Below are 24,434 nucleotides of genomic sequence, written 5' to 3' on the forward strand. Positions count from 1 at the left end.
TGTGCACTGTGTGTATGTCTGGGCCCACATTCATGGCATGTCCATCTTTCAGACAGTGACAGATATTGACATCTGGACAGTGAGTATGGTCTACTGCTGACATAGGTATGGCTGAGAAGCATTGTGGTTGGCACTGCAATTTTCGTAACATGGCCCTGTCATCCACAGTACTGCCCTTAGGCCACTGAGACACAACCCTCCATGACTACATGCTGACCACTTCCAGACAATACTGAATACACAACAACCTAACACACAGACCCCTGCATATTGTACACATGCAACAATCTATCCTGTAGACTGGGCCAGCTCAGGTAATCTGTGCTCCACTGTTGTTACACCTCACACTTACATGTTACTGCATTTCTACATAGGATTGGGGGGGGGGTGCACACCTGATGACTTTAAACATTGGCTATGACTGTACTGGTATTTCAGGTACTCTGTTGGCTTCCATTTCATTTTGTATTCTGACCTATCATGCAGACTGGAGGCATATCAGTAGAGTACAGATCTTAGGTTTTATTGACCTACATTTCAGTTTGACTTCTTACCCTTCAGAACTAACATACAACTCCCAGACCTGTTGTAGTCTGTCTGTGTAGGTCTGGAGTGGGGCTGTTCATCATTGCCATCAATTGGAGGCCTTAGCCCAGCCTATCTTTATGGTCATCTACACCTGTCCTGCTGGCTGAGGCCAAGGTATGTGAGCCTCACTGACATGCATGCGTGTGTGCTATGGACACATATTTGGGCCACCATATGTACTGCAGTGGGACTTGTCACCTTGCCTAGTACTGTCTAGTATGTTGACACCAGTATTTGTTATGGATTTCAATCTGCCCATATAGGTGTCCACTAACTGCTGCCATCCCATTCAGCCACCCGCTTCCCTTGCATGCTCACATCTATACCATATATACAACTATCAGAACATACTACTCCATTCAGCAATTGATAGGAAGACTGACTTACCTTGTGGCTGTGCCAGTATTGAGGACAGTGCTGGAGGGCTGACTATGTTGGATGTGCATAGTACACTCCCTATATATGGTAAAGCACAGGTAGTGTCATGTTTGGCGTCCCTTTTACTGTATGTGCAAGTCAAGATGTCATTCCCTGGGTCCCTACCATGTCAGTGTATGTGCTATGTGTTGCCTCTTTGTCAAGGCCTGGGCATACTGGGCACGCCTCCTTCTGCTTATATGGGCAGGCTCAGGTAGTTCCTCCTCCGAGTCCCTCTGTGCTGTGATGGTATTGACATTGGTGGGGGGCTGTGTGGCCTTGCACTGTGCTGTTCCTGCTGCAGCTGTTTCCACAGCATCATACTGTGTAGCATGGCACATACTATGAACATTTGTGTACATGTGGCTGGAGAGTACTGCAAGGCTCCACCGGATATGTCCAGGCAGCAGAACCGTGACTTGATCATCCCAAACACATGCTCTATTATGATTCTGGTTTGTGCGTGTGCCTCATTATGGAGTTCTTGTTCAGGTGTGTGCATTTCTGAGGGGTGTCATCAGCCATGGCTACAGTACATAGCCAGCATCCCCCACTAGGTAGCCATATGGGATGTCTCCACTGGCAAATGACTGGTATAGCTGTGTCATATGCCAGATGTGGGAGTCATGATTGCTTCCAGAGCTGACAGCACACACATTCAGGATAATGCCCTGGGCATCGCACATGACCTAGCAGTTGATGGAGGGGAAACCCTTGTGGTTTATGTAGACCCTACCCCATTTGCCAGGTGGTGCTTTGATGTGTATCTGCGTGCAGTCTATAGCACCCACTGCCTCAGGGTATTCTGCTATTTGGTGGAAGACATGCGTATTGCTGGTCAACTCCTCATGGGTGTTGAGAAAATATATGTGCTCACCGGCATGTGCTGACATGACATCCAGGAACTGGTGGTGTACCCTGGATGCTGATGCCTGTGAGATCCACATGAAATCCCTAGTTGGCGTTTGGAAGGTACCTGTGGCTGGTATTCCTAAGTCTACACATACCTTGGTATCCACTGGGATGGGTTCCCCACTGTTGGTTTTGTGTGTGAGGTGTGGCTGGCACAGCTCAACAATTTGCTGTAGGATGTTCCTGTCCACCCTATAGCACTCCACTATCTCCAACTCATGTAGCCCCTGGTAGGTCACCCTGGGTCTGTACACTCTTCTCCTTCTCCTCACTGTGGATTGGTCATCAGCATTCACATCCTCACCACCCTCAGCCTCTTGCACATATTGATGTATGAGAGCAACAGCAGCCCCTACCATTTTGTTAGTTTTCTCAGGTAAAATTTACCCGTCTGTGTACACCAATGGTGCAGAGTTTGTGGGAAAATTCAAACTGGAAGGTGTTTGCTTAGTTTATAGTAGTGTTCTGAGCTGGGCTGGTCTGCTGCCTGTGTAACTGGCTGATTTGGATACATTTCACCTGCTAGTTATGCTACTTCTCCTTGATTGCCTTCCTATTGCTGTTTTCCCTTCCCATTTAAGCCCCAAGGCACACCACACATTCCCAGTGCACAAATGTGAACAGAGCTGCTATTTCCTGGTTTTTTTTTTTTTGTTTGTTTAAAACCCAGTGTGCACTGCACGCACACCCATTTAGGCAATGTAAACACTGCTAGGCAGCCTCAGACACACCCACTTCTTTAGCTGTGCTTAGCTAAGGGCAAACATGGGCCACAGAGCTCCAATAGGCTTACAGCATGCATGACACTCCCCCTTATGAGGTCATCTACCTCTTATACTTATACCATGGTGTTGATGCACCTACACTCTTGGGTGCATGCTAACACTGAGAGGAAATCTGCGATTCAGTATCACTCCCCTAATTTGCATAAAACAGAATGCAAATGCATAGTTACATTACTCACACTCAGCCTTCCCCCATAGCAAGCACTATTCCCTGGTATTGCTGTCTTATACATGCCATTGACTATTATGGCGGAATGCTGATTTGGTTTAAAAGCTTATTTCCAATTTTTTTTCTTATTTTCGGGCGGATCCCGTTTGCGCAACACTGCCCTACTCTTAAACAGACGAATTCGGCCAAAAAAAAATAAAAGTTATTTTTTATAATTTTGCAATAATTTCTCATGCCAATGGTCATATAGTTGGCCATGGGCATGCCTACTATATTGAATACATGCTTTATTTTGAGCTGTCATGCCTTCATTTTGTAATTTGTAGAAATGTATTCGGTTAGTAACCAAATACATTTCTGCAGGTTACACTATTCCTGCACAGACGCCTGCATGTTTCCTGAATCGTTAATTCACCTCATTTCCATGGTTTTCATCAGCAAATGAGGTAATTAGCATAAAGCAGTGATGTCAATGCAGGAATAGTGTAGGAGAGCTTGTGCACGTCCTGGGAGCTCGTTCCTGGATCGCTCGGCGGCCATATTGCATACAGCAGCTTTTGCACTATTTCTGCGCTCCATGTACAGCTTGCTGAATCAAGGGGATACTTACCATTTTTTGTTGATGTTATATTTATCATTGTCTTTTTATATACCACTTTTGTATACATGACATCTTGCTAGTCTTACCAAATGTTGGCAGTTTCAGTAAATAACCTGTTGCAAAAAAGAAAAAGAAAAAAAAAACTGGAATTCTATCTCTCACACTCAAACCTACAAACAAGTTAATATTTCAAATGCAGCTTAAAAAGTACCTAAACAATACCTGGCAATAAAGTATTTTGCTGCAGTTGTCAGATAGGTAGGTCATTAAGAAGGGTCCTGTAAATTAATTCACTGCAAGGAGATGAGGTGGCCAGAGGAAAAAATGCTATTTTGTAGTATCTTACTCAAGGCTACAATAAGGCAGAGTTAGTTTGATCTAACGTAAGAAGGCTCCATGTGGATTTCACAGAGCAGTGGGAAATATTGGATTAGAGTAAGTGTATTTACATCAAAAAAATATAATAAATGATAAAAGACATGACTGAAATCACTAAATAAACAAAGCAAGGAGGGTCATCTTGTCTTCTAAACAGTGTTTAGCGCTTTCATTGATTACTTGTAAATGGGTGAGTACTTTTCAATCTTCTAGCTCCCAGTCAAGTGCCCCACACCATACTTTTTATGAGAATCATGGACACTAACTGGGACAGGTTAATGGTTCAGAAAGGTTTTCTTAATTTTCAGGTTGTTCTACCTTCCTTAAAGACATCCCCTCACTGCCAGTTTTGAAGGATAGAAGACAGTGTGTATGTTTGGAAGTTCAATACCTCATTTTGGACCTGGAGTCAGCACACAGTCAAGACAAAAGCCTACTTAACAGGAAGAGGCTACAATCATCCTTGGAGAAGGAAACTGCGAATTATGTTATGTTACTGCAGCCCCAAAACCCAGATGTAGACCAAGAAACAAGTCCATAGTTCTGCAGAGACTTCACTGCAAACTCCAGAGGTAATTCAAGAATCAGAATATAATGACAAGCTTGCTTGGTCTGGTATACCCTTAACTGTTAGGTGACAGTCAGTAGATGATTATTTAACTGAATTTTTAGAATTATTGCCAGATGAGGATAGGGCCAGGAATTTTGACATAGTTTTAGAAAGGAACTTTGAAGTCTCAACACCGACCCTAAAGATCTTCTTCAGGTCAAAGCTCATTATCACAGTCAGGCAATCTTTGAATGCTCACTCCCCCTTTTGTTGAGGATGAAAAGTGAAATGACCCAGAATTCATTTTAGCTCAGTTTCTAGCTAATTTGGTCATGCATAGCACTACTGCATCTTCAATTGTGGGGGCACATATTACAGCCCATGTTCCAGTAGATATCAGAGAGAAGGCTTCACAAACTTCTTTGCTTTAACTGACACAGGAGGCATTCAGAGAATTATCAAGGCAGACAGTTCTGGGTCCAGATACTTTGTTACAACTCTGGCCTCCCTAGGTAAGAAGGCTATGTCCAAGTCAGGGAATAGGACCTGGAACAATAGGGTCATGATCTTTGCAGTTTACAAGGAAATTCTGATTGAGAAAGACTCCGGCTGAACCCTCCTGCTTTTAGCTTATTTTATTTCCACTAGGGAAGCCCACCACATTCATAGAGGGTTAGCTTGGTCTTATTATGACCAAAAGTTCAGGAAATTAAAGGCAGTAGTTAATACTCTTAAGGTGGGATTAGTGATACTAGATATTTGGCTCAGCATTATGCTGGACAAACCTAATTCCATTGGCAAGAAATTTGCTTCACAAACCCTTTTGAAAGTAAAATTTTGTTGGGCCTTTAACAATGGGAAATGCTCATGGCCTACATGCAGGATCCCCCATCTTTGTTAACACTGTCATGACAATTGTTGAGGCACAGGCTAATACCACTAGAGCTATGGCTGAAATAGTGAGGGTGATGTAAGGTGTTTGTGATGACCTACTGGAGTACATGCCCTGTATGTGTGATTGCTTGCACTGTCTCAGTCACACACTGGAATGTTCAGTGCTGGCTCACTTATCAGGGCTGAAGAACCATCCACTGAGTTGGTCAACTGCTACATTCACAGGTGGTAACCAACGTGCTTGTGGATGACCAAGATCATACTCCTTCAGTGCTAGAACTTCCATGGCAAGATCTCTTGTGGAGGTTTCTACTCCTTGGAGAGGCTATACTGATGGTTCTAGCCATATTATGATAGCATTTCATAGGAGATATCACTCAAGGTCACCCAACACAACAACATCTAGACAGTGCCATGGCACTTCTAATGCATCTCCTGTTAGAGGCAGCCATTGTAGGTGATACTGTGTATGGGATGCTGAACCTTCTGTTAGCTGAACCTTCTGTTATGTATCCAATCAGACTGTCGAGTAGACTGAGCTGCATTGCAACTACAGTTGAGTGCCATTGCAGAACTCACACTCACATGACACCAGCCTGAGCTGCAGTGCTGCAACTAATGCTGAGGCTATGTAATTGCAGAACTCACACTCACATGACCACAGTCCCTGGTACATCACACACCTCCACTGATACCGGGACTTCTCAACAAGTTTTACATCAAAGGTCCCCCAGTACTGGCATTTAATAGAAAACTACACTGTATTTTCAATTCCTCAGACTCACGCAGTTACTTGGCAAAGACATGCACTTCTGTGCTTTCTTTCTCACCTGTGCAAATCATGATAACTGCTCTCTGCCCTTTGTACATTGTTAAATGGGTTGCCTAGGTCTGATGCACACTAAGAACCCCATATGCATGGGTAAGACAGGTCGGGGTTGGTTTTGCATACATCATTATTATTGTAGTGTATCTGTTTTACTCTTATATATTATGTTCGATAGCTATGTGCAAGTCATTCCACTTTGCTACTCGTGCAATCTATTAGGCTTGCCTCCATCTACTTGATCATCTGACTTGGCCTCTGATGACTGTTATGTTGGGAATTGCTGCCACTGCAAGTGCCCACCTGGCTTTAACTGATTCCTAAGTATAATAGCATGTAAAATTGCATACACAGACACTAATTTGCATATATGTCAACGTAATATGGCAGGGTAACACTGATCAATTCAGACAGTGAAAATGTGCCTTCAGCAGCCAAAATTCACAATCAGTAATGTTTTTTATTTGCAGTTAGGTATCACTGTACCCATGGTATTTTGGATTTTATGAATTTCTTAGGTGACTTGTGCCAGCATTCCAGGGCATAACTGCCATCACCAATAAAATACCCCTGTGGTAAGTCATACCTCACCAGCTGCTGCTACAGGTCACATGTGTGCCACATGTGGGAGCCATAATAACTGCCTGGGTAGCCTGCACATACATTGCAGATTATACCCTGTACGTTATAGACAACTTGGCAGTTGCCAGAATGATACCCTTTACAGTTCACATACCAATTTTCCAGTTCACCAGGTGCAGCCTTTATTTAAATGTACATACAGACTATGGCTCTAGTATTTCAGAGAAATGGGCAATAACACAAAAATCCTATATGGTGTTGGATCTTTCCTTTGTGGTATATGCTCCCCCACATAATAAAGCATACACCAAAAAAACTGATTGAGTATTCTTGGGACAGATACCGAAGATACCCCCAATGTATCCCCAGTAGGTTTCTCAAAGATCCCTGTAGCTACAATACATAAAGCTGTCCAGAGCATAGTATCCACTGGGATAGATATTCAGATATTCCATGACTCCAGCGGGGTTGTAGATGTGGCCATCACATGTTCACAGTTTCTTGAATGGTGTCTCTATCTACACAGTACAGGTCCAAAATGTTGGTGTCATGGATTAGTGAAATGTTAAGCATGATGGGATCACCCTGCACCTTCAGAGGCAATGTTGTGCATTGTCATGCATGGGGGCAGGAATAAGGACCTCTTGTACATGCACATATTAAAGATGAGATTAACACTAACGTTGTTTAACAATTCAGTCAACCTGAACACTAGCATCTGACTGTGTTCAAATATTAAGTGCGTGCAGTTCCATTGTGTGACATTTATACATTTCTGAATCATTCCACCATCTTGTTTTCCCTCATTAGCATACACAGAGATGCTCATTTTAATAATGTTGCTCATTAGCATTCCTTTATAAAGCCATTAGTATATACCACACCTAACTGTGTTGTAGTTTGTTTTTTTGAATCGCACACACACACCCTACCTGTGACTACTCATTGTGCAATTTCACTAACCACGATGCCAAGTTTTCTGAATTCAGCCTTATGAGCTGTTAATAGGCTATGTCCTACAGTCCAGAATTTCTTTTCCTCAGCTCTATATGACTGCTGTATGTTCCAAGCAGGTGATTTAACTAGATTGCCCTGAAAAGGGACACTTGTGTCCAGTGGGCTGATTTGTTTAACAAATAAATAAAAGTAAAATAAAACTGATGTCATTGTTGCTGTTTCTTTGATGTTTACACTTGCCTTTAATTAATATGTTAAGAATTTTGTTTTCATATACTTATATTGTTACTTCCTACGAGTATTCTCTTATTTCCAGCATGTTCTTTGCTATCTATTTGTAATCCTTTCCTGTCTGGTATACTTGTATAACTTGAATACAATTTTTTTAAGAAAGAGCTGGGGAAAAGAATCATTTGTCCTCCACAATAACCTTTGGTTAGAGGAAATAAAGTCTAACAATATGTCTGTTCTGTTCTTCATAGACTTTGCAAACTCACCTTAGTTTGATAAGCTGTACCTTTATTTCCTTTCTTATAAATTACAAAATGGTATCTGTCCTCTTCAGTGACTGTTTAGGCTACAATTTATAATACTCTTGATCTTAGTGAAAGGACTGATCTTTATATATGTACCCCTTATTTTATTTTCTCTTTCGGCTCTGTTCATTGTCCATTCCTCTCCCCTTCCTTTTAAGACTACCAAGTGTCCCCCATTTATTTTACTACTCATTCATATTTCTGAGCAGAATTAAACAATATGATTTAATCATTTTTGTTTTATGTATTTTTGTGTGTATTAATCATGGTAGAACACTGATCCACCTTGACCATTATCTGTACAAATCCAAACTGGATGACTGCATTTTTCTTTTCAAGCTAAAACAAATGCAGTAGCTGTAAATTATGTAGCCACACACTAATTGGTTCAGCAGTATCCATATTTATGGGGACATGATAAAATGAAGTACTTAAGAGTATGGATTAAAAAGGATTCTGGTGTGGTAGTTAAGGATATGTGGGAAGAGACTAAACAAAAGATAATAAAAAAGCTGAGAAAGTAGAAGCTGTGTTATATGGATATGGATAGCAAGATACAAGAAGTAAAAATGCTTTTAGCCCGTATAGTTTTATATGCAGGGCAGCATATTTTTATCAACCAGAGGAGAGGTTGTGGATTACAATTAATAAAGATCTGAAGGATTTTAACTGGGAGGGGAAGATGGCAAGAGTCAAGTGGGAATAAGATGATTCTTCCAATCAAACAAGGCAGTTTGGGATTACCAGATTGGAAGGGGGTTTTCACAGCTACACAGTTAAGGCTCCTATACATAGCACAAGCTGAAAACTATAATTCAAAGTGGAGAGGGATGATGATGAAATGTGGAAACTCAAGTGAAAAGGAGAGACTGTGATTTTGGATACAGATCCTTGAGGAGAATAACAATAACCATGCAGAATATTACATCCCTAAAGTAGTAGAAAGTTTTTTAAGAACTAAGCCAACACAAGAATGGAGAAAGGAGATTCTGCCAACATGGAAGACTGCAATTAGAGATACAGACAATAGAAAAGAGGGGCCTGGAATTTATTGGAGAAAACTGGTAAAAGAAGGTATTGGAAGCAAATAGTTAAAGAGGGAAAAGTAACAAAATGAAAAGAGGCCAAGAATGTATTTGGATTGCAGGATAGAGATTGCCTTCCATATCGAGGACTGATAGGCAAAGAGAAAGAAATAGGTGGAACCTAAGTGAAAGACTATCACTGGTGGAGTTTTTAGTAGATTCTAGAACAGAAGTTGTTGTTAAAAAAAGAATAATTTGTAGAGCATACAAAATATTGCATGACAACTGTAAGAATCAATCAGAGGAGGTTAGAAAGGATTTGGAAGAGAGACTGGATAAGCAATTCCCAAAGAAACAATTGGGGATATATGTATGTCTCTCAAATATGCAACAAAGTCTAGATGATTAAGGATCTTTGCTTGGAAGTGTTTGCATAGGTATTTTTATACCCCAGTAGACTCCAAATAATTTTTCCTCAGGTAGACAGCAAATGTTGAAGGTGTGATGGGGAAGAAAGAGGTAACTGGGAACATATTTTATGTAAGTGTAATGAGTTGACAGACTTTAAAGATTCCCTGAAGACTACTCTGTCAGATATACTGGGTGAGAAAATTGGTGTAACTAAGGAAATTAATGTTTTCAGCTTTAATACAGAATTAGAATTGCCTAAACATAGTAATGCCTTGCTGAGACTAATTATGGCGGCTGCCAAAAAATCAATTACTAGAAAATGGAAATCAAAGTCTAAACCAACTTTACCAGAAGTAGTGAATAGTAACAACTGGAATTTGGATCTCTATAAAAGGGTAAGAGCAAATTACATAGGAAAAAAGGGAATTGTGGGAACAATACATGCAAAGGAGGAATGAGGTTTAAAAGTAGGCAGAATTTGAATAAGCTATGCAATGTCTGACTGACAATGACTGGATGAATTATAAGTGATGTATAATGTTTGCACCTGCAATTATGTCAGTATGGTTCATGATATACAATGTTTGCAACTAAAATTATGTCAATATGTTTGGTTTCATTTATATAATTGTATGATTGCCAATGTCATACATGATAATTTAATAAAGATGCTTCTTATTTATAAATGCTGTCAGTAAATTCCCATAACAAAGCATTATATACAGGTAACAGCCCTTATACATCATGGCATACTGCCATCTCTAACACAAGCTTAGTAAATGAAGAAGACAGCCTTTTAGCTCTGCTTTACATCTGCTACTATTCCTGTCTTTGGTTATTATTATTTTATGTATTTATCTGTTGTTGACCAGGTTAATCACACTACACTAGTGGACTCTTTCATGGGAGACCTGAGGTGGCATTTATACTACTGGGGGAAATTTGGCCAGGGCACTGGGGAAATTTACCTGATTTTTTCAATAACTGCCATGGGATCTTTTAAAATCTGAGTGAGATACCACCAATTCAGGCAGATGGGGCCTCAGTTTAATGTCTCATCCAAATGACAGGCACTGGGTTGTGTAGAACCCCCCCCACACACACACACAATGCTGTATTGCAGTGTCAGTAATTTAATCAACTTTACTGGGATTATGAAGGGTAAACATCTTCACCTTTGTGTAAAATTGATTCGGGCACTTAATCTGCTCAGCTGTTATGTCAGATTAATAAGAAAGCATCAGCTAAATAATTAATAAACAGCAACAATGAAAGTATGTGTGGGAGCATGGAGTGAAAATCCTTACGAGAACAATCCAACAGCTTTGTTTTCATCTTTATAAACACCAGACTTTCATTTCATGCAGTAATTAAAAGTGTTATGGTCTAGATGGAACCACGATAAAAGTACACTAAAGGCAAAATTTAGATAAAAATTGAAGCCGCTCTATGAAAGTAATCTACTACATTTAGAATGTGAACCACCATAGCTGCATGGTGTATTATAGTTGTGCTATGAAAGCCCTTCTAAATTTCATCTCGATAAAATAAGTCTTACCATACTACAAGTGCCCTAAGCAATAGCTATATTTGTAGAGGTCTGCCTCCTAGTGATCCGTTGGCGTGTTGCACTGAGAATTGTGTGCATGAGACAACCTTTCTTCTTGTGTATGATGTTCTTCAGGAACAGACTAGTTAACAGTAATAAAGCTGTTAAATAAACTCCTTCCCTACTTATCTGTTTGTGTACTTGAAAATTCTTACTCCAAACGGGACTTAACAATGGGGGTTTAAGGAAAATCTGCTCAAGTTCAGCGAAGTAGATGAATGAAAAAACGCATAAAAATCTTAGAAATGGTAAATAAATCTCTGTAGTACATTTCGATGAAAAAAAAAAAAACAACCAATCATGGGAGAAGAGGACCTTCATTAGAGGCTATATGTATGCAAGAGTCCTGTTCCTTTTTTTATGATGATACTTGGTACTCAATTGTAAGTTAACCAGCATTTTGTTAAGAGTGATATTGAGTTATTCCATACATATTGCCATAGAAAAGAAGATCTGAAGGTGAAACACTAGATAAACCATTAACTTTGTTTTGGAGAGGACTAAGTATGGTACTGATTCGAGTGTCACTTTAATCCTCTCCAAAACAAAGTTAATGGCTTATGTATGATATTGATCCAAATGTCATGTCAGTGGCTATCTAGATGTCCTCTGTTTGTACTGCCATTTCATTGTCCCTTCCACAGGAATTTGTAGAACAAATGTGATGCTGCATCTATACATTTTGAAGCACATTTTCTTTGTCCAAACCAAAAAGTAGAATAGAGAGGAAGCCAAAGGAAGGCCCAGGCAGAAAATGGCGTATACTTATTGTGCACAAAATGTAAAGCATCACTACTAACTGTTGAAATGATGTCACTTCTGGTGTATTTTCTCCAAGAATATTGTACATCACATGCTAGAAACAGGTAAGGACATGTGTCAGACTAACATCAAGGATTATTAAAGAGGTATATGAGGAATGAAGCTGAACAGAATGTGGGAAGATTATAGAAGCTGTGGCAATATGGAGAAACATGCAACAGTGACATAGAAGGGTGATACTGACAGGGACATGACAAACTTTGAGACGTCTAGGATCTTTATGGGACCAGCACATGAGAATATTACATATATGGTTAATAGAGTGGAAAAAAAGGAAAAAGGTGTTTGCAAAATACAAGAAATGTTAAATCATCTTTGTGGCATGCAGGTGTAAATCCACGACTATGACCCAGCTAACTCAGGTATGAGCTGTGACTCATATACAGGAGAAACTTGGAAGGGGAGATGGGGGAATAATAAGAAAGAGCCAGCACATGCATCTCTGGAGGGAGTGGGGTTGAGAGGTGCATATCCTGAATGTGAACTGCACATTAAAATCCCTTGTGGAAACCAGGGATTAGCAGAGATCTGATCTTGCCTTTAAGGGATCAGAGCGTTTGAGGGGATGTCTTTCACAAAACTCAGAAACATGAACCTTGCAAGCACCTACTGCATATCATCCCTTGAAATGTAGTGGGTCTGTGCAGTAGGAACTGTTAGAGTCACTAGACAAAACCTAGTAGGAACTGTTAGAGTCACTAGACAAAACCTGTCATTCCTCAAGGAGGGTGATGGTTCTACTGCCACCCCTCACCACTCACACCTAGGAGGAATTAATCAGCTGTAGGACTGTCACTTCCAGGGGGGAGGGGTGTACAAGCCATATGGATGGACGGGAGGGAGGCTTGATGGTCATCACAGAATTATGAGCAAAAAAACATTCTGGAGATGTGAGCAAGACAGTGCAGTAATGATACGTGTGTTTTGTCAGTGTAAATAGTCCAGATGCGTTGGCACAACATAGTATAGGAATAGGGATGTCTCTTGGGAGTTTGCAATGAAATGAGGACAAAGAAGGTTGGTAAAAGAGATGAGACAAGGGCAGAGCGAGTGAAGATCTTCACAGACCAGAACTAGATCTTAAAGGTGCTATAACGATTAGATATCAGAAGTAACAGTACAGGCAAATAAAACCAATAACAGATTATAAAATGAGAAGAGAACACTAGAAGAATTCAATGATGGGGAAGGGTAAGGAGGTTTTACAAAATATTTGGGGAAGAAAGAAATTATGGGGATGGGAGACATGCAAGTAAGCAAAGCAGTTGTAATGGACTTGAGGTTGAAAAAACAGGAACAAATGTAGAGAGCTGAATGGTTTGCTGTGTTGTTTTGTAAATAAATGTTTAATCTGTCATGTACTATAAAAGTTAATTTACTTCAATCTGATAGTTTTGAATCATGGCTAACATCACAAGCTGATGTGAGAAGAAACAGTTGCAAAGATCAGCATCTCTGCACTGAGGTGTCTCCTAATAATAACTCCAAGATCCACAAATGCGAGTCCTGCATCTGTGAACAGTAAAGAGAGTTAAAAACAAAACAGTGGGTCTTGAAATGTAGGGTACTGTCAATAAGACAGAGTTTCATCAACCCGACACCCCTGCCACTTTTAGATACTATGTCTAAGACTGCTGCACCTTGGAGTAAGGGAAATTCATTAAGGCCCAAAAACCTGGACTCAGTGTCAATATTTCTCTTTTTTGATTAGTCTCTCCATATGGCACAAGTACAGTCCTCACCCTTTAATCAGTTTCCCCATTTGAGGTGACTACATATGGGGATAGTGTTTAACAGCAGAACAACATTCCATCATACAGTATAATGCAATGTGAGACTCTACATCGTTAGGTGTGAAAACTTAAAAAATGACTAACAGCCAGAAGCACATGGACACTGGCTATATTACATTTAGATGCTTTCCTAATGTACTAAAAGTTGAAAAAAACATATTAAATTACTAATTTGCATAACAATAAAAGAACAGACATTTGCTGTATAAAAAAGTAAGATGATAAATGCTGTAATGTGCACAGACTGATTTAAATGTTACTTATCAGACTGATTTAAGTGTTACTTATCATGCCATAAGATCACCAGTCAGGTGTTCATATTTCACAGACTTAAGTCAGGCTACATGTAACACATAAATGTATTTCAGTTTTACAAACTTCTGTTATATACAGGGTGCAAATCAGAAAAGAAGAGGCAGAGAAAGGGTAGTATGTCTGTGTTAGCGAAAGATGGTATGAAAATATGGGATAACTAGGCTTACAAGGGTATTATCAAGGAGAAATAAGACATATTAATGCAGATGTTTAACAATGTCAATCACTTAGCTCCTTTCTGTACTACAGCTAAAATATTTTATCTTAATTCAGAAATGTGCACATTTTTTGAAGACTTAAAAGCTAAGCAGAGTATTTCATTTATTCTTTCAGTTCACTTATTCATTCATTTCTGATGTAAACTTTATCCTCTTCAGGGTCTCAAGCAAGCAAGAGAATATGCAGAAACACACTCATGCACTTACACACACACACACACACACACACACACACACACACACACACACACACACACACACACACACACACAATCACACACACACACACAATCACACACACACACACACACACACATACACACACACACACACACACACACATACACACACACACACACACACACACACACACACACACACACACACACACACACACACACACACACACACACACAAACTTATGGACAGTTTAGAGGAATTCCAGTTTAACCTACTGGCATATATTTACGGCACTGCAGCACATAGGACCACATGGAAGAAACCATTCCAGAGACAGGAAGGATATGTATACTCCATACAAATGGGTCCCCAGTCAAGAATTGAATCAGAAAACCAAGTTCTATGAGGCAGCAATGCTAACCATTTTCAATTAGTCCCAAGTTAAAAACAAATGTAATCTTTTTTTAATTTCAAATAACCAAGAAGAATGTACATATACTGGTTTGGTATTGTCTTTACATAGGAGATATTCACAGGTTTCATAGGTGTTTCAAATCCATTTAGTCCAACGGCTACATTCATCTTGCAAATATGCACCGTCAGGCTTTATCTCCTTTCTCAAGAGTGGCGAGGCCATTAAATCCTCGGGTAAATTTGAGAGTACTCATCCAGTTGTCTAGGTTTAGTTTAAAGAAAGATATTAGATTACCTTGTTTAACTTGTAGAGGAAGCTTATTCCAGGGAAGGTGGAGCTACTGGGTGATGAATCTATCTCTCCATTGTGTTCTGTTTATCTGTTGATAATGGTTTAGATCTCTAGTTCTAGTATTAGCTGAGCTGTTTGAGTTATTGACCTTAAGAAGTCAAGGACCACTGGATCTGTAATTGTGTAGTCAACAAGACACAAATACTCCCATTAAATCTATATTATGCATTCACTTCCCTACAACCAATCCACCTTAATCCCAATATCAAAATGAATAACATTATGATTAATCTAAACAATTATCCTCTCCTCAAGAAACTAACCATCTCTGATATATTTATCTTCAAGAACAATACTATCACTGAAATGAGAACACAATTAAAGCACCCTAAAAGCTATACAATCATTTTAAGGCAAATTCGAGACCTTAGCCGATATATTATAGACAATCCTGATATCAATGCAAATGACATCCAAGCCAGCAAAACCATATGGAACCTCCTATCCTCAAACAAAAAAATGCTATCTAACTCCTACAAACTTATTCTATCAATCAAAATGCAAAAAGAAGTTATTTATTCTAGTTACTGGAAGGAAATAGATCCTTCAATCACAAACAAATATATCAGGCGATCCAGCTTGCCTCCAACCTTATTCCCCTTAAACAACTTAAATATACACAGATCATGATACTCCATAATGTATACTATCTTACTCCAGTCATTCTAAATAAAATATACCCAACCACCTCTCCATTCTGTCCCAGTTGTGATAATCACAAGGCTGATCTACTCCACATCTTCTGGAGCTGCAAGTGCACCTATAAGCTATGGTGCTCAGAGTCCAACTATAAAAAATAGGTAATGAAAAAGCAACCTTATCTTGGAAACTAGCTCTCCTACATATCACCCCCATTGGCCTGACTAAACTACAACCATGTATATTAATAACACTAGTTTCATTACTTAAATACTACATTACATTAGATTGGAAGGATAGAGCATCACTCACATGGGAAGGTTTCAAACCATTAGCTACTAAACACCTATTAGCTCACAAATATTTGAACTACACTCAGAAATCCCACATCCACATCCCTTTTTTGAACACATTCTAATTTGAAGTTGGTATATATAATTAAGGACGGACTTTTGGCATATGTGTAAATAGTTTTCACTATTTTGCTTTTAGGTTTTGTTACTCAGCAATGTATTCACTGGTCATACTGCTACCTGTGTTATGCTCACTGTATGCTTTCATAAAAAAGAAATAAAAGATTTTGCAAAAAAAAAAAAAAAAAAAAAAAAACAAAACAAAGAAAAAAAAAAGACACAGATACTCCCAAGACACAGAGCATAGAGACCATTTTGTTTGGAATCTCTGGGTCTCATTGAGTTTGTTGATATATCAGGTGAAATACATACCAAATGGAGGGCTGTGCTATATAATAAGTCTGATCGATGCTAAATAAAGATGAATGATTACCCCTTTGGCTCTGGATAAAATAGATTCAGCTAGTAGCTGTGCTAATTAGAAGGATTTCCTAACTACAGCTGCCATGTAATGATCAAAGGAGAGGGAACTGTTAACCCAAATTGATATTAACAAATTAATGTCTGTATAAATTAGTAAATGCAAAACTGGTACTAGCAACTGCAAGTCTATATTTTGCCCTAAATGGGCATGGATCATGGCTGTAAAGGGTCTTTGGACCAGCTCCCTTACTCAATCAGCAAACAATTTAAATAAATCCAAGTTCACAGGTCCTTGATTACCTTTTCATTTAGTAAAGCTATGCTTTACATGCTGTATATTGTAGGTAATTTATGTTTTCTAAAGGAAACAGTACTATACTTTTTAGCATTTAATTTATATTCATTTTTGGACAAAAGATATTTACTAGGATAAGAACTTTATGAAGAGTGACGATATCTGAGACGTTTTGACAGTTTCACCCAGTTTGCAGTCATCTGCAAATATGGTTAACCGGAGGTCCTGTATATCAATTTTTGATATCAGAGAAATAGATGGCAAATGGGAGGCACTTAATACAGGCCCCCTGGAGGACTACACTGGTTACCTTTGTACTTTTTGAAGGAAGCACCTGCCACCCAAACCATGTGAGCACTGTTCTGCAGCCATTTGGTTGTCCATCTTACCACTAAAGGATCTATTGTTAAGAATGCCAGTTTCCTTACAGTTCTGACACAAGGTATGATATCAAATGCTCTGGCCAGATCAAGACAGGCAGTATGAACAATATAACCACTGTAGACAGATTGTGTAATCCTGTCAATGAAATTAATAAGGTTTGACAGGCATGACCTCCCTTTGGTGAAGTCAATTTGTTAGGTGTCATGTTTAATGACATTTTAATATCATAATTAAGGACACCAGCTATAAAAAGTTCCATAATGTCACAGATCAGAGGTCCAGTTATCATAAGCAATCCAGATATAATTATCATCAGCAATGCATATTTATTTGATAATTATCACATAGAATGATTGACACAGCACCAAGGAATAATGTTAAATGGCTTCAATAAAATGATGAAAACATAGAAAAAATATCACTCACTTACATCCAGTTAACAAAAGGCATTTCTTCACAGATGCTTTGTCCAGGAAGCTGTTCCAGTGAGTTGTGGATCATAGATCTTTTTAATGATGAACAACAGAAAAGGAAGACAAATGGAATTAAAGTCTCAAAAATTATAATAAATGCAAAAGCATTTTAAGAATCATTTGGTAAATAATGGGAAACAGTTGTTGAATATCATGTTTCAGTCATATTGAGAATATTACATTTCCAGTATACATACTGCATTCATGCTGACCAAATTGAAATTGTAAAATATTATTTTGATCTTAAAGCAACAACCACAACAGCAATAAAAAACAACATGGTACAAGAAATCCATTGAGAAATCATACCCCCAGTTTCCAGAATGTACATGACAGTGACAATTTCATGACTAAAAATAAACAGCCACTCCTTTGTTGCACTTATTTTCTGTTTTCAAAAAAAAATGAAATTCCATTTCCATTTTCATGACATGAAATCCAGGACTTATACCTGTGATTTATAAATGTAATTTCTAGTCATTATGATTTTGGTCTTCATCAATATATATTGAAAATTAAAACAGTTTCTAAGCACAGAACATGCAGCAATGCAAACTGACTATATTGTAAACAATAAATACATATTGTGGTGAATTAGATCTCTAGCCTAAAATGGCAAATTCTTTGAAAACCCTGTTTTTTTCAATTCTCAGACAGTCCAGTTTTGAGATTTATAGATATTTTTCTTAAAAAAAATCTGAAAATCAGTATTCTTGACTATCCTTTTCTTGGTAATACTTATAAAGGAAATTTTTTGCCAAATTATACCAATCATAACATAAACAGATTAATTTTCAAAAACTATAAGGTTCCATAAAATAACTGTCAATGTTCTCACCATAATATTTATTTTTTATTACAAATGATCTTCCTTTTTTATTCGAGATACTTAGTCAATATTTAGTCCAATCAGCTTGCTTGCTCAAAGAATTTTTTTAAGGTATGTAATGAGCAATCAACCTTATCCACTAAATAAAAACATATCGTGATTTTCACAACTTACACTGAATTTATAAAGTGCACTTTTAAGTGCACTCTAAAAAGGAGAGCATTGGACAGATAGTGATGATTTTTGAAATATTTTTGTTTAATCTTGAATATTTGTTTTTTATAATTTTTTAAGAATTATTTAAAGTATTTTTGTTTTAGTTTTGCTACACTTTTGTGTTATTTTCATGATTTGTGCAGGTATTCTGTGTATTTTTTTTGCAATTACTGCCTGTCACTTCAAATTGCTTTGCCTCTCCATTCTTTATAAGCTCAATGTGTTTTCTGTATCATGTGACCTTACTCGTCTTTTTCAGCTGAGTACTTGTTCTGTTACATATATCTGAAGAAGTCTTAATTGTAAGACAAAAACGCTAATATTTTTGGTAAAGTTGTGTCTATTTTAATAAATCTGCTGTTCTGTCATCCTGGTTGCCACTGGTGAAGTACAGTTTAGAAAGGGCATTATTAGTTCCTTTGTCCTTTACGGCATACAGATCACAACAGAAGGTCACAACAAAGAGAACTGCAGTGGCAATGGCCTACTAATACTACTAGGCCTCAGGTCTTAATGTGAAGATGAGCATCATATGTTTGTTTATTAATGCTAAAATCATTAAAGGTTAAAAGAATGATATGGGAGGCTCGCCTTTCCATATTCCGCTTCATTGCATTTACCCTTTTGTCTATAGAATTGATTGTTTTATAATAGATTTTTCATTATGTAATTATTTATTTTTGGAGGGATACTCAATTGAACTGGGTAAATTTTAGAAACATTTCAGTATTTATTATTAGCTATGTGATGTCACATTGTTTCTTATACAGTTATTTCAATAGTATGAGTATGTTGCTGGGTTATTCTGATGAAGTGCCTTTAGCTATATAACATGAAAACACTAATCCTTTTTTCAATCATTAAAAAGCTTGTTCAAGTGCTTTTGTTTTGGGCATTTTTAATATTTGTTTGAGACAGAGACTTTTTTCTCCCTCTTGCATTATCCCTGCCTAGTGCCCCACATTCATCGCAAGGCCTGCAAGCCACTGCCTAAATCCCTGGACTATTGCTGAAAGTGCTGGTGCTGACACAGATCTTGAGGGCATCCTAGGGGTCTGTCAATTCACATCCTTGGTCTCTGTGGTAATGTCCAGTGTCTAAGGCAGATGTGCACAATGGGTGTTCAACTAGGGTGTACAGCATATCACTCCACCTCTGCAGCAACTCAGCTTTGTCTTCCACATTACTCCATCCCCCCTTTGTAACATGCCTCCATGTTGAGAAATCCCCAACATACACTAGGGATCATCACAGGGAAATGTCCATGGAACCTACCACGGATAGTGATGTCTCATCCCTCCATGCCACTCAGTTGCCTGAGCCACCAATCAAACCTGGATCACCTAGGCTGTAGAAATGGCTTTATCCTTCTATGCCACTGGATGAGCCTTCATTTTATTTTATTTATTTGTTAACATTTTACAGTTGTGCCTAGTCACTGCAATTTTTTTTTATGTTTAATACATTTACAATTTTGGTGACTCAGGACAGGGAAGGGGATATTCTCAGGCTGTTGACAGCAAGGGTGTAAAGACACTGACCCAAACTGGGAACACTGTTAACAGAATGAACACTTTGAGGAACTTCTGTTATGAATATGGTGATCATACCTTCTTGTAATGAGGCAGTGCTGGAAGTAGGGAGTAGAAATGGATCCCTTTCACAAGATGAAATCACTGGTTCATAGGTTCTTAGTAGGCATGTTGTACAGTAGACCATTGAGGAGCCTAGAATAATGTCCCAATTACCCCAAATCACTGTTTGGGTAAATTACTTGTTCAAGGTCATGCAGTAGGGAAATGAAGATTGTGGGGATCAAACTATGGACCAGAAGAAGCAAATTAGTAATAACATGTAGCCTTGATTGTCTGTGTTAACTGTGATGATTAAACTCTTGTGCTGTGCTAAGGCTGTGAGGGTGAAGGAGAAACATCTTGAAATGATGAAGCACTAGCCTTTCTTTTGGTACCATGGTTAATACACTTTTTAGTAAGTTTGGGTAGTCACGCCTGTTTTGAAAAAATGATGAGGAGGGCATTTCCTGGTATGGATGGACCACACTTCTTGGACTTCCTGAGCTATTATGGAGAAGAAGACTTTGTGCAATAATTGAAACTCTGTGTCAGATAAAGGATTTGGTTCAATACTTTGTCCTTGCAGAAATATATGAGGTAGTCATGGGAATTCTAAATATGTTCTGTGCACTTGAAGAAAACATATGAATGCATGTCCCAGAATGCTTAGGGGGAAGTACTAAAATTGTCTGGTGTCCCAGGGCCTGTGCTGCATGCCAATTCTGTCTCTGCTTTAGAAAAAAGATTTGTGATTGTATTCTTAACATTAAGTTATATGCATTCAACTGGAGCAGAAGACTTTGTCAAAAGTGTGACTTGCCCCCTCCCCAATGAGAAGCCAAGATCTAAATAATACAGAGATCGGGGAGGTGAGTGTTATTTAAAATATTTAAAAGCTAAAATCTAAAATTAACACTAAGCATAAACACTGGTCAAAATAGTATCACAAATCATAGGTTTCCCTGGTATTTTACATTGTTCTGCATAAAATTATTCATCTTCTGCTAGGTTTATTTGCAGGGTACAAACAATATTTTTTTTGCAAATAACATTCATACTGACATCTTTGGGTGCCACTAGGCATGAACGATTTTCCCTTCCACACAGTATGAAAAGTGATTGGTTTTCCTGTCATTCTGCATAAAACTATATTTCTTCTGCTAGGAGAATTTGCAGCCTACAAAAAATCTTTTTCTGTGTGGACACAGTGCATACTCTGATACCACTGGGTGCCACGAGGTAAGCTACTAAAACCATCTACATCACTGAGCTTGCAGACAGGACTATTGCTAAAGGAAAAGGACACCATGTGTTAATGTACTTCAGGATTATTAAAGCTATTATATATCAATAAGGAATGACTTTCTTATCCATGAGCAGCTTGTCTTCCTTTAAAAAATAAGCATTTAACTGTACTGCTGCTGATTATTTCAATGAAGACTGACCCATATTGACAACTCAAGCTGCCAATCTCCTATCAGTCATCCAACCCTTTTTCTTCCATTACTGAACTCTGACAAAGTGCAATGAAGGCATTTAAAGCTGCTGACTCTTCTGTTCATTGTTCTTTGGAATTACATTGGTAACATATAACAGATACTTCATGAAACTAATTGCTTCTGATACTCAGAGGCACACCTGGTTCAGGTCTGTCCAACTCCTTTCCTCTACCCTACCACCAATTCACACCAACCACTACTTACTCTACATGTTTCTTATCCATCTCTACCCACCTTATCATACTTAGCCAATCCAAACTTCTTTTCAGTTACCTAACAACCATGCTAGCCAGCTTATCTAATTAATAATAGCTTTTCTCATCTCTACTACACCCTGCATCTTCTTGTTATGGAAATCTCCACCAGAGCTCAGTCTAGAGTTTACTCTTTATCTGCAACTTACCATACTTGTTTATTCTTTTATCCTATTATTGCCTTTTATAAAATGAACTTTTGTATTATCCTCGTATCTCTTCCTGGCACTTCTATGCCACCTTCTATCCTATCTTTCACCACTTTCAACCTGATTTGTTTCTCCCACAAGGACACATAATTCACAACCAAACTGCACTCCACTTCCTATCATCACATCATATCACCACACCACTATCACTACACAAACACCACCCTTTTTAAAATTAGATACCTGAATTACATTATTCTCCAAAAACTTAGCATAATAAGTATACATTCAAATAGCTATACTTAAATCATTATTTCCTAAAGCTACTGAACTTTAGTGGTGGCATCCATCAAAATCGAGGAACTAAGAAAGAACCACAAAACTCATTCAGTTCACCCAAGTTATCCAATTTCTCTCCCTTCACACCTCCATTAAAGAATGTCAAGTTTACTGTTCTTAAACATAAATGCATGACGAATCTATAACAAATTCCTCTGGCTTTCTAACAGTCACTGAAACATAGCTCAAACAAGATATAAAAGATAAAGAAATCCTGCCCACTAGTTACAATATCCTTAGGTTTGACAGAAAAAATAAAAGGGGAGGGTATGAAGTCATCTGTAAAAAAAAAATCAAACTTTTCATCCACTAACTTCCCAATATTTGGCAATTCTGAAGTACTGATATCACTTTTAAAATTTAATAATCATAAGAAACTTACATAGTAGCTTAATATATACATACAAGTAATAATATCCAAAAAGTAGATGATTTTCTCTGCTGGACAAATCACAATATCCCCCAGGAAACCATTATTATGGGTGATCTAAACTTCAATTGGCATGTTTGTAATTCAGTCTCCCCTACACACTCTATAAATCTTCAGTTCTATAAAATTTTGTTCAGCTAATCACCTCCCCCTAGACTCAATAAAGGTAATAACAGACATTATACACTAGACTGGATCCTCTTATCTCAACCAAACCATATAAGCACCTCATATTGCTTCCCTGATATAATTAGTGATCATCTTCCAAATTTTAAAGAATGACACCATAGCAATATACATAAAATAATCTTATACGATCAAGTACACAATCTTACTTCATTTAACAAGGACACCTTTATCCCTCACCTATGCCTCATCAATTAGATCAAACTTAAGACCCTGCCTCCAGATGAAGCAGTCACTTACTTCAATACAATGAAATCCAAAAGCCCAAAGCGGATGGTGAGACAATAAAGCCCAAGGAACGATCATTTGAAAATTGCAATTTATTACACATAAACGCTGAACAACCATACGTTTTTGTTTGTAATCACTTCATCAGATGTGGGTCAAACTACAAATCCATTCCATTTATAGCCTTCCTATTTCAAATCAACCAATGACAGTCATACTTTAATAAGACTCAATAAAACAAATACACAGATATATCCTTTCCTTAATAAAATACAGATTATTCACCTTAACCAACAATAAAACCAGTTTTTATTAAAATATTTATAACCAATTCATAAAATATCTATAATAAATTAAAACATTTGATAATGACTATAAAATGTTAAAAAATGTTATGTTAAAAAATACATTATATATAATATTGGTTCCATCTTGTGGTTAAAATGAAAATTACATCCTTAACTATTCCTTCTATTACGCAGACAAATTCATGAATAAAATTATTATCAGTGAATAAAAAAGAATAAAATGTTTTTTACCATTTTTTTAAAAAAGAGCTAAAATAGGGAAAACATAAGCTTAATATGAACACTAAAATACGTAGTACATCAGGTCATATTTTTTTCTTGTTACAATTTTTGCTGCTCTTAATTTCAGCAGGGAACTTATAGAAATGTGGTCATTTAACCCAGGTTTCTTATTTGCCTCAAGGGATAACTGCCACCAAAGTTCTTTGTACTCTATAGTCTCTTCCCATAACCTTCCTCTGTTTTTTCTATCCACTTTTTCCAATACAAAAAATAGAAAGTGTGCTTTAATGCATTCCTGC

The 24,434-nt window shown here is 37.9% G+C and overlaps 1 protein-coding gene across 1 annotated transcript in view; it reads right to left on the minus strand.

Moving 5' to 3' along the window:
* RXFP2 (relaxin family peptide receptor 2) overlaps nt 1-24,434 on the minus strand; it is a 1,960,183-nt gene that overhangs the window by 349,596 nt on the left and 1,586,153 nt on the right. The window contains exon 9 of the mRNA XM_044073236.1: nt 17,859-17,933. Within this exon, the coding sequence (XP_043929171.1) occupies nt 17,859-17,933 (75 nt within the window). The remainder of the gene's footprint in view (nt 1-17,858; nt 17,934-24,434) is intronic.

This window comes from Protopterus annectens, chromosome 5.part1 (assembly GCF_019279795.1).
Source record: "Protopterus annectens isolate FY-2018-M chromosome 5.part1, PAN1.0, whole genome shotgun sequence".
NCBI lineage: Eukaryota > Metazoa > Chordata > Ceratodontiformes > Protopteridae > Protopterus > Protopterus annectens.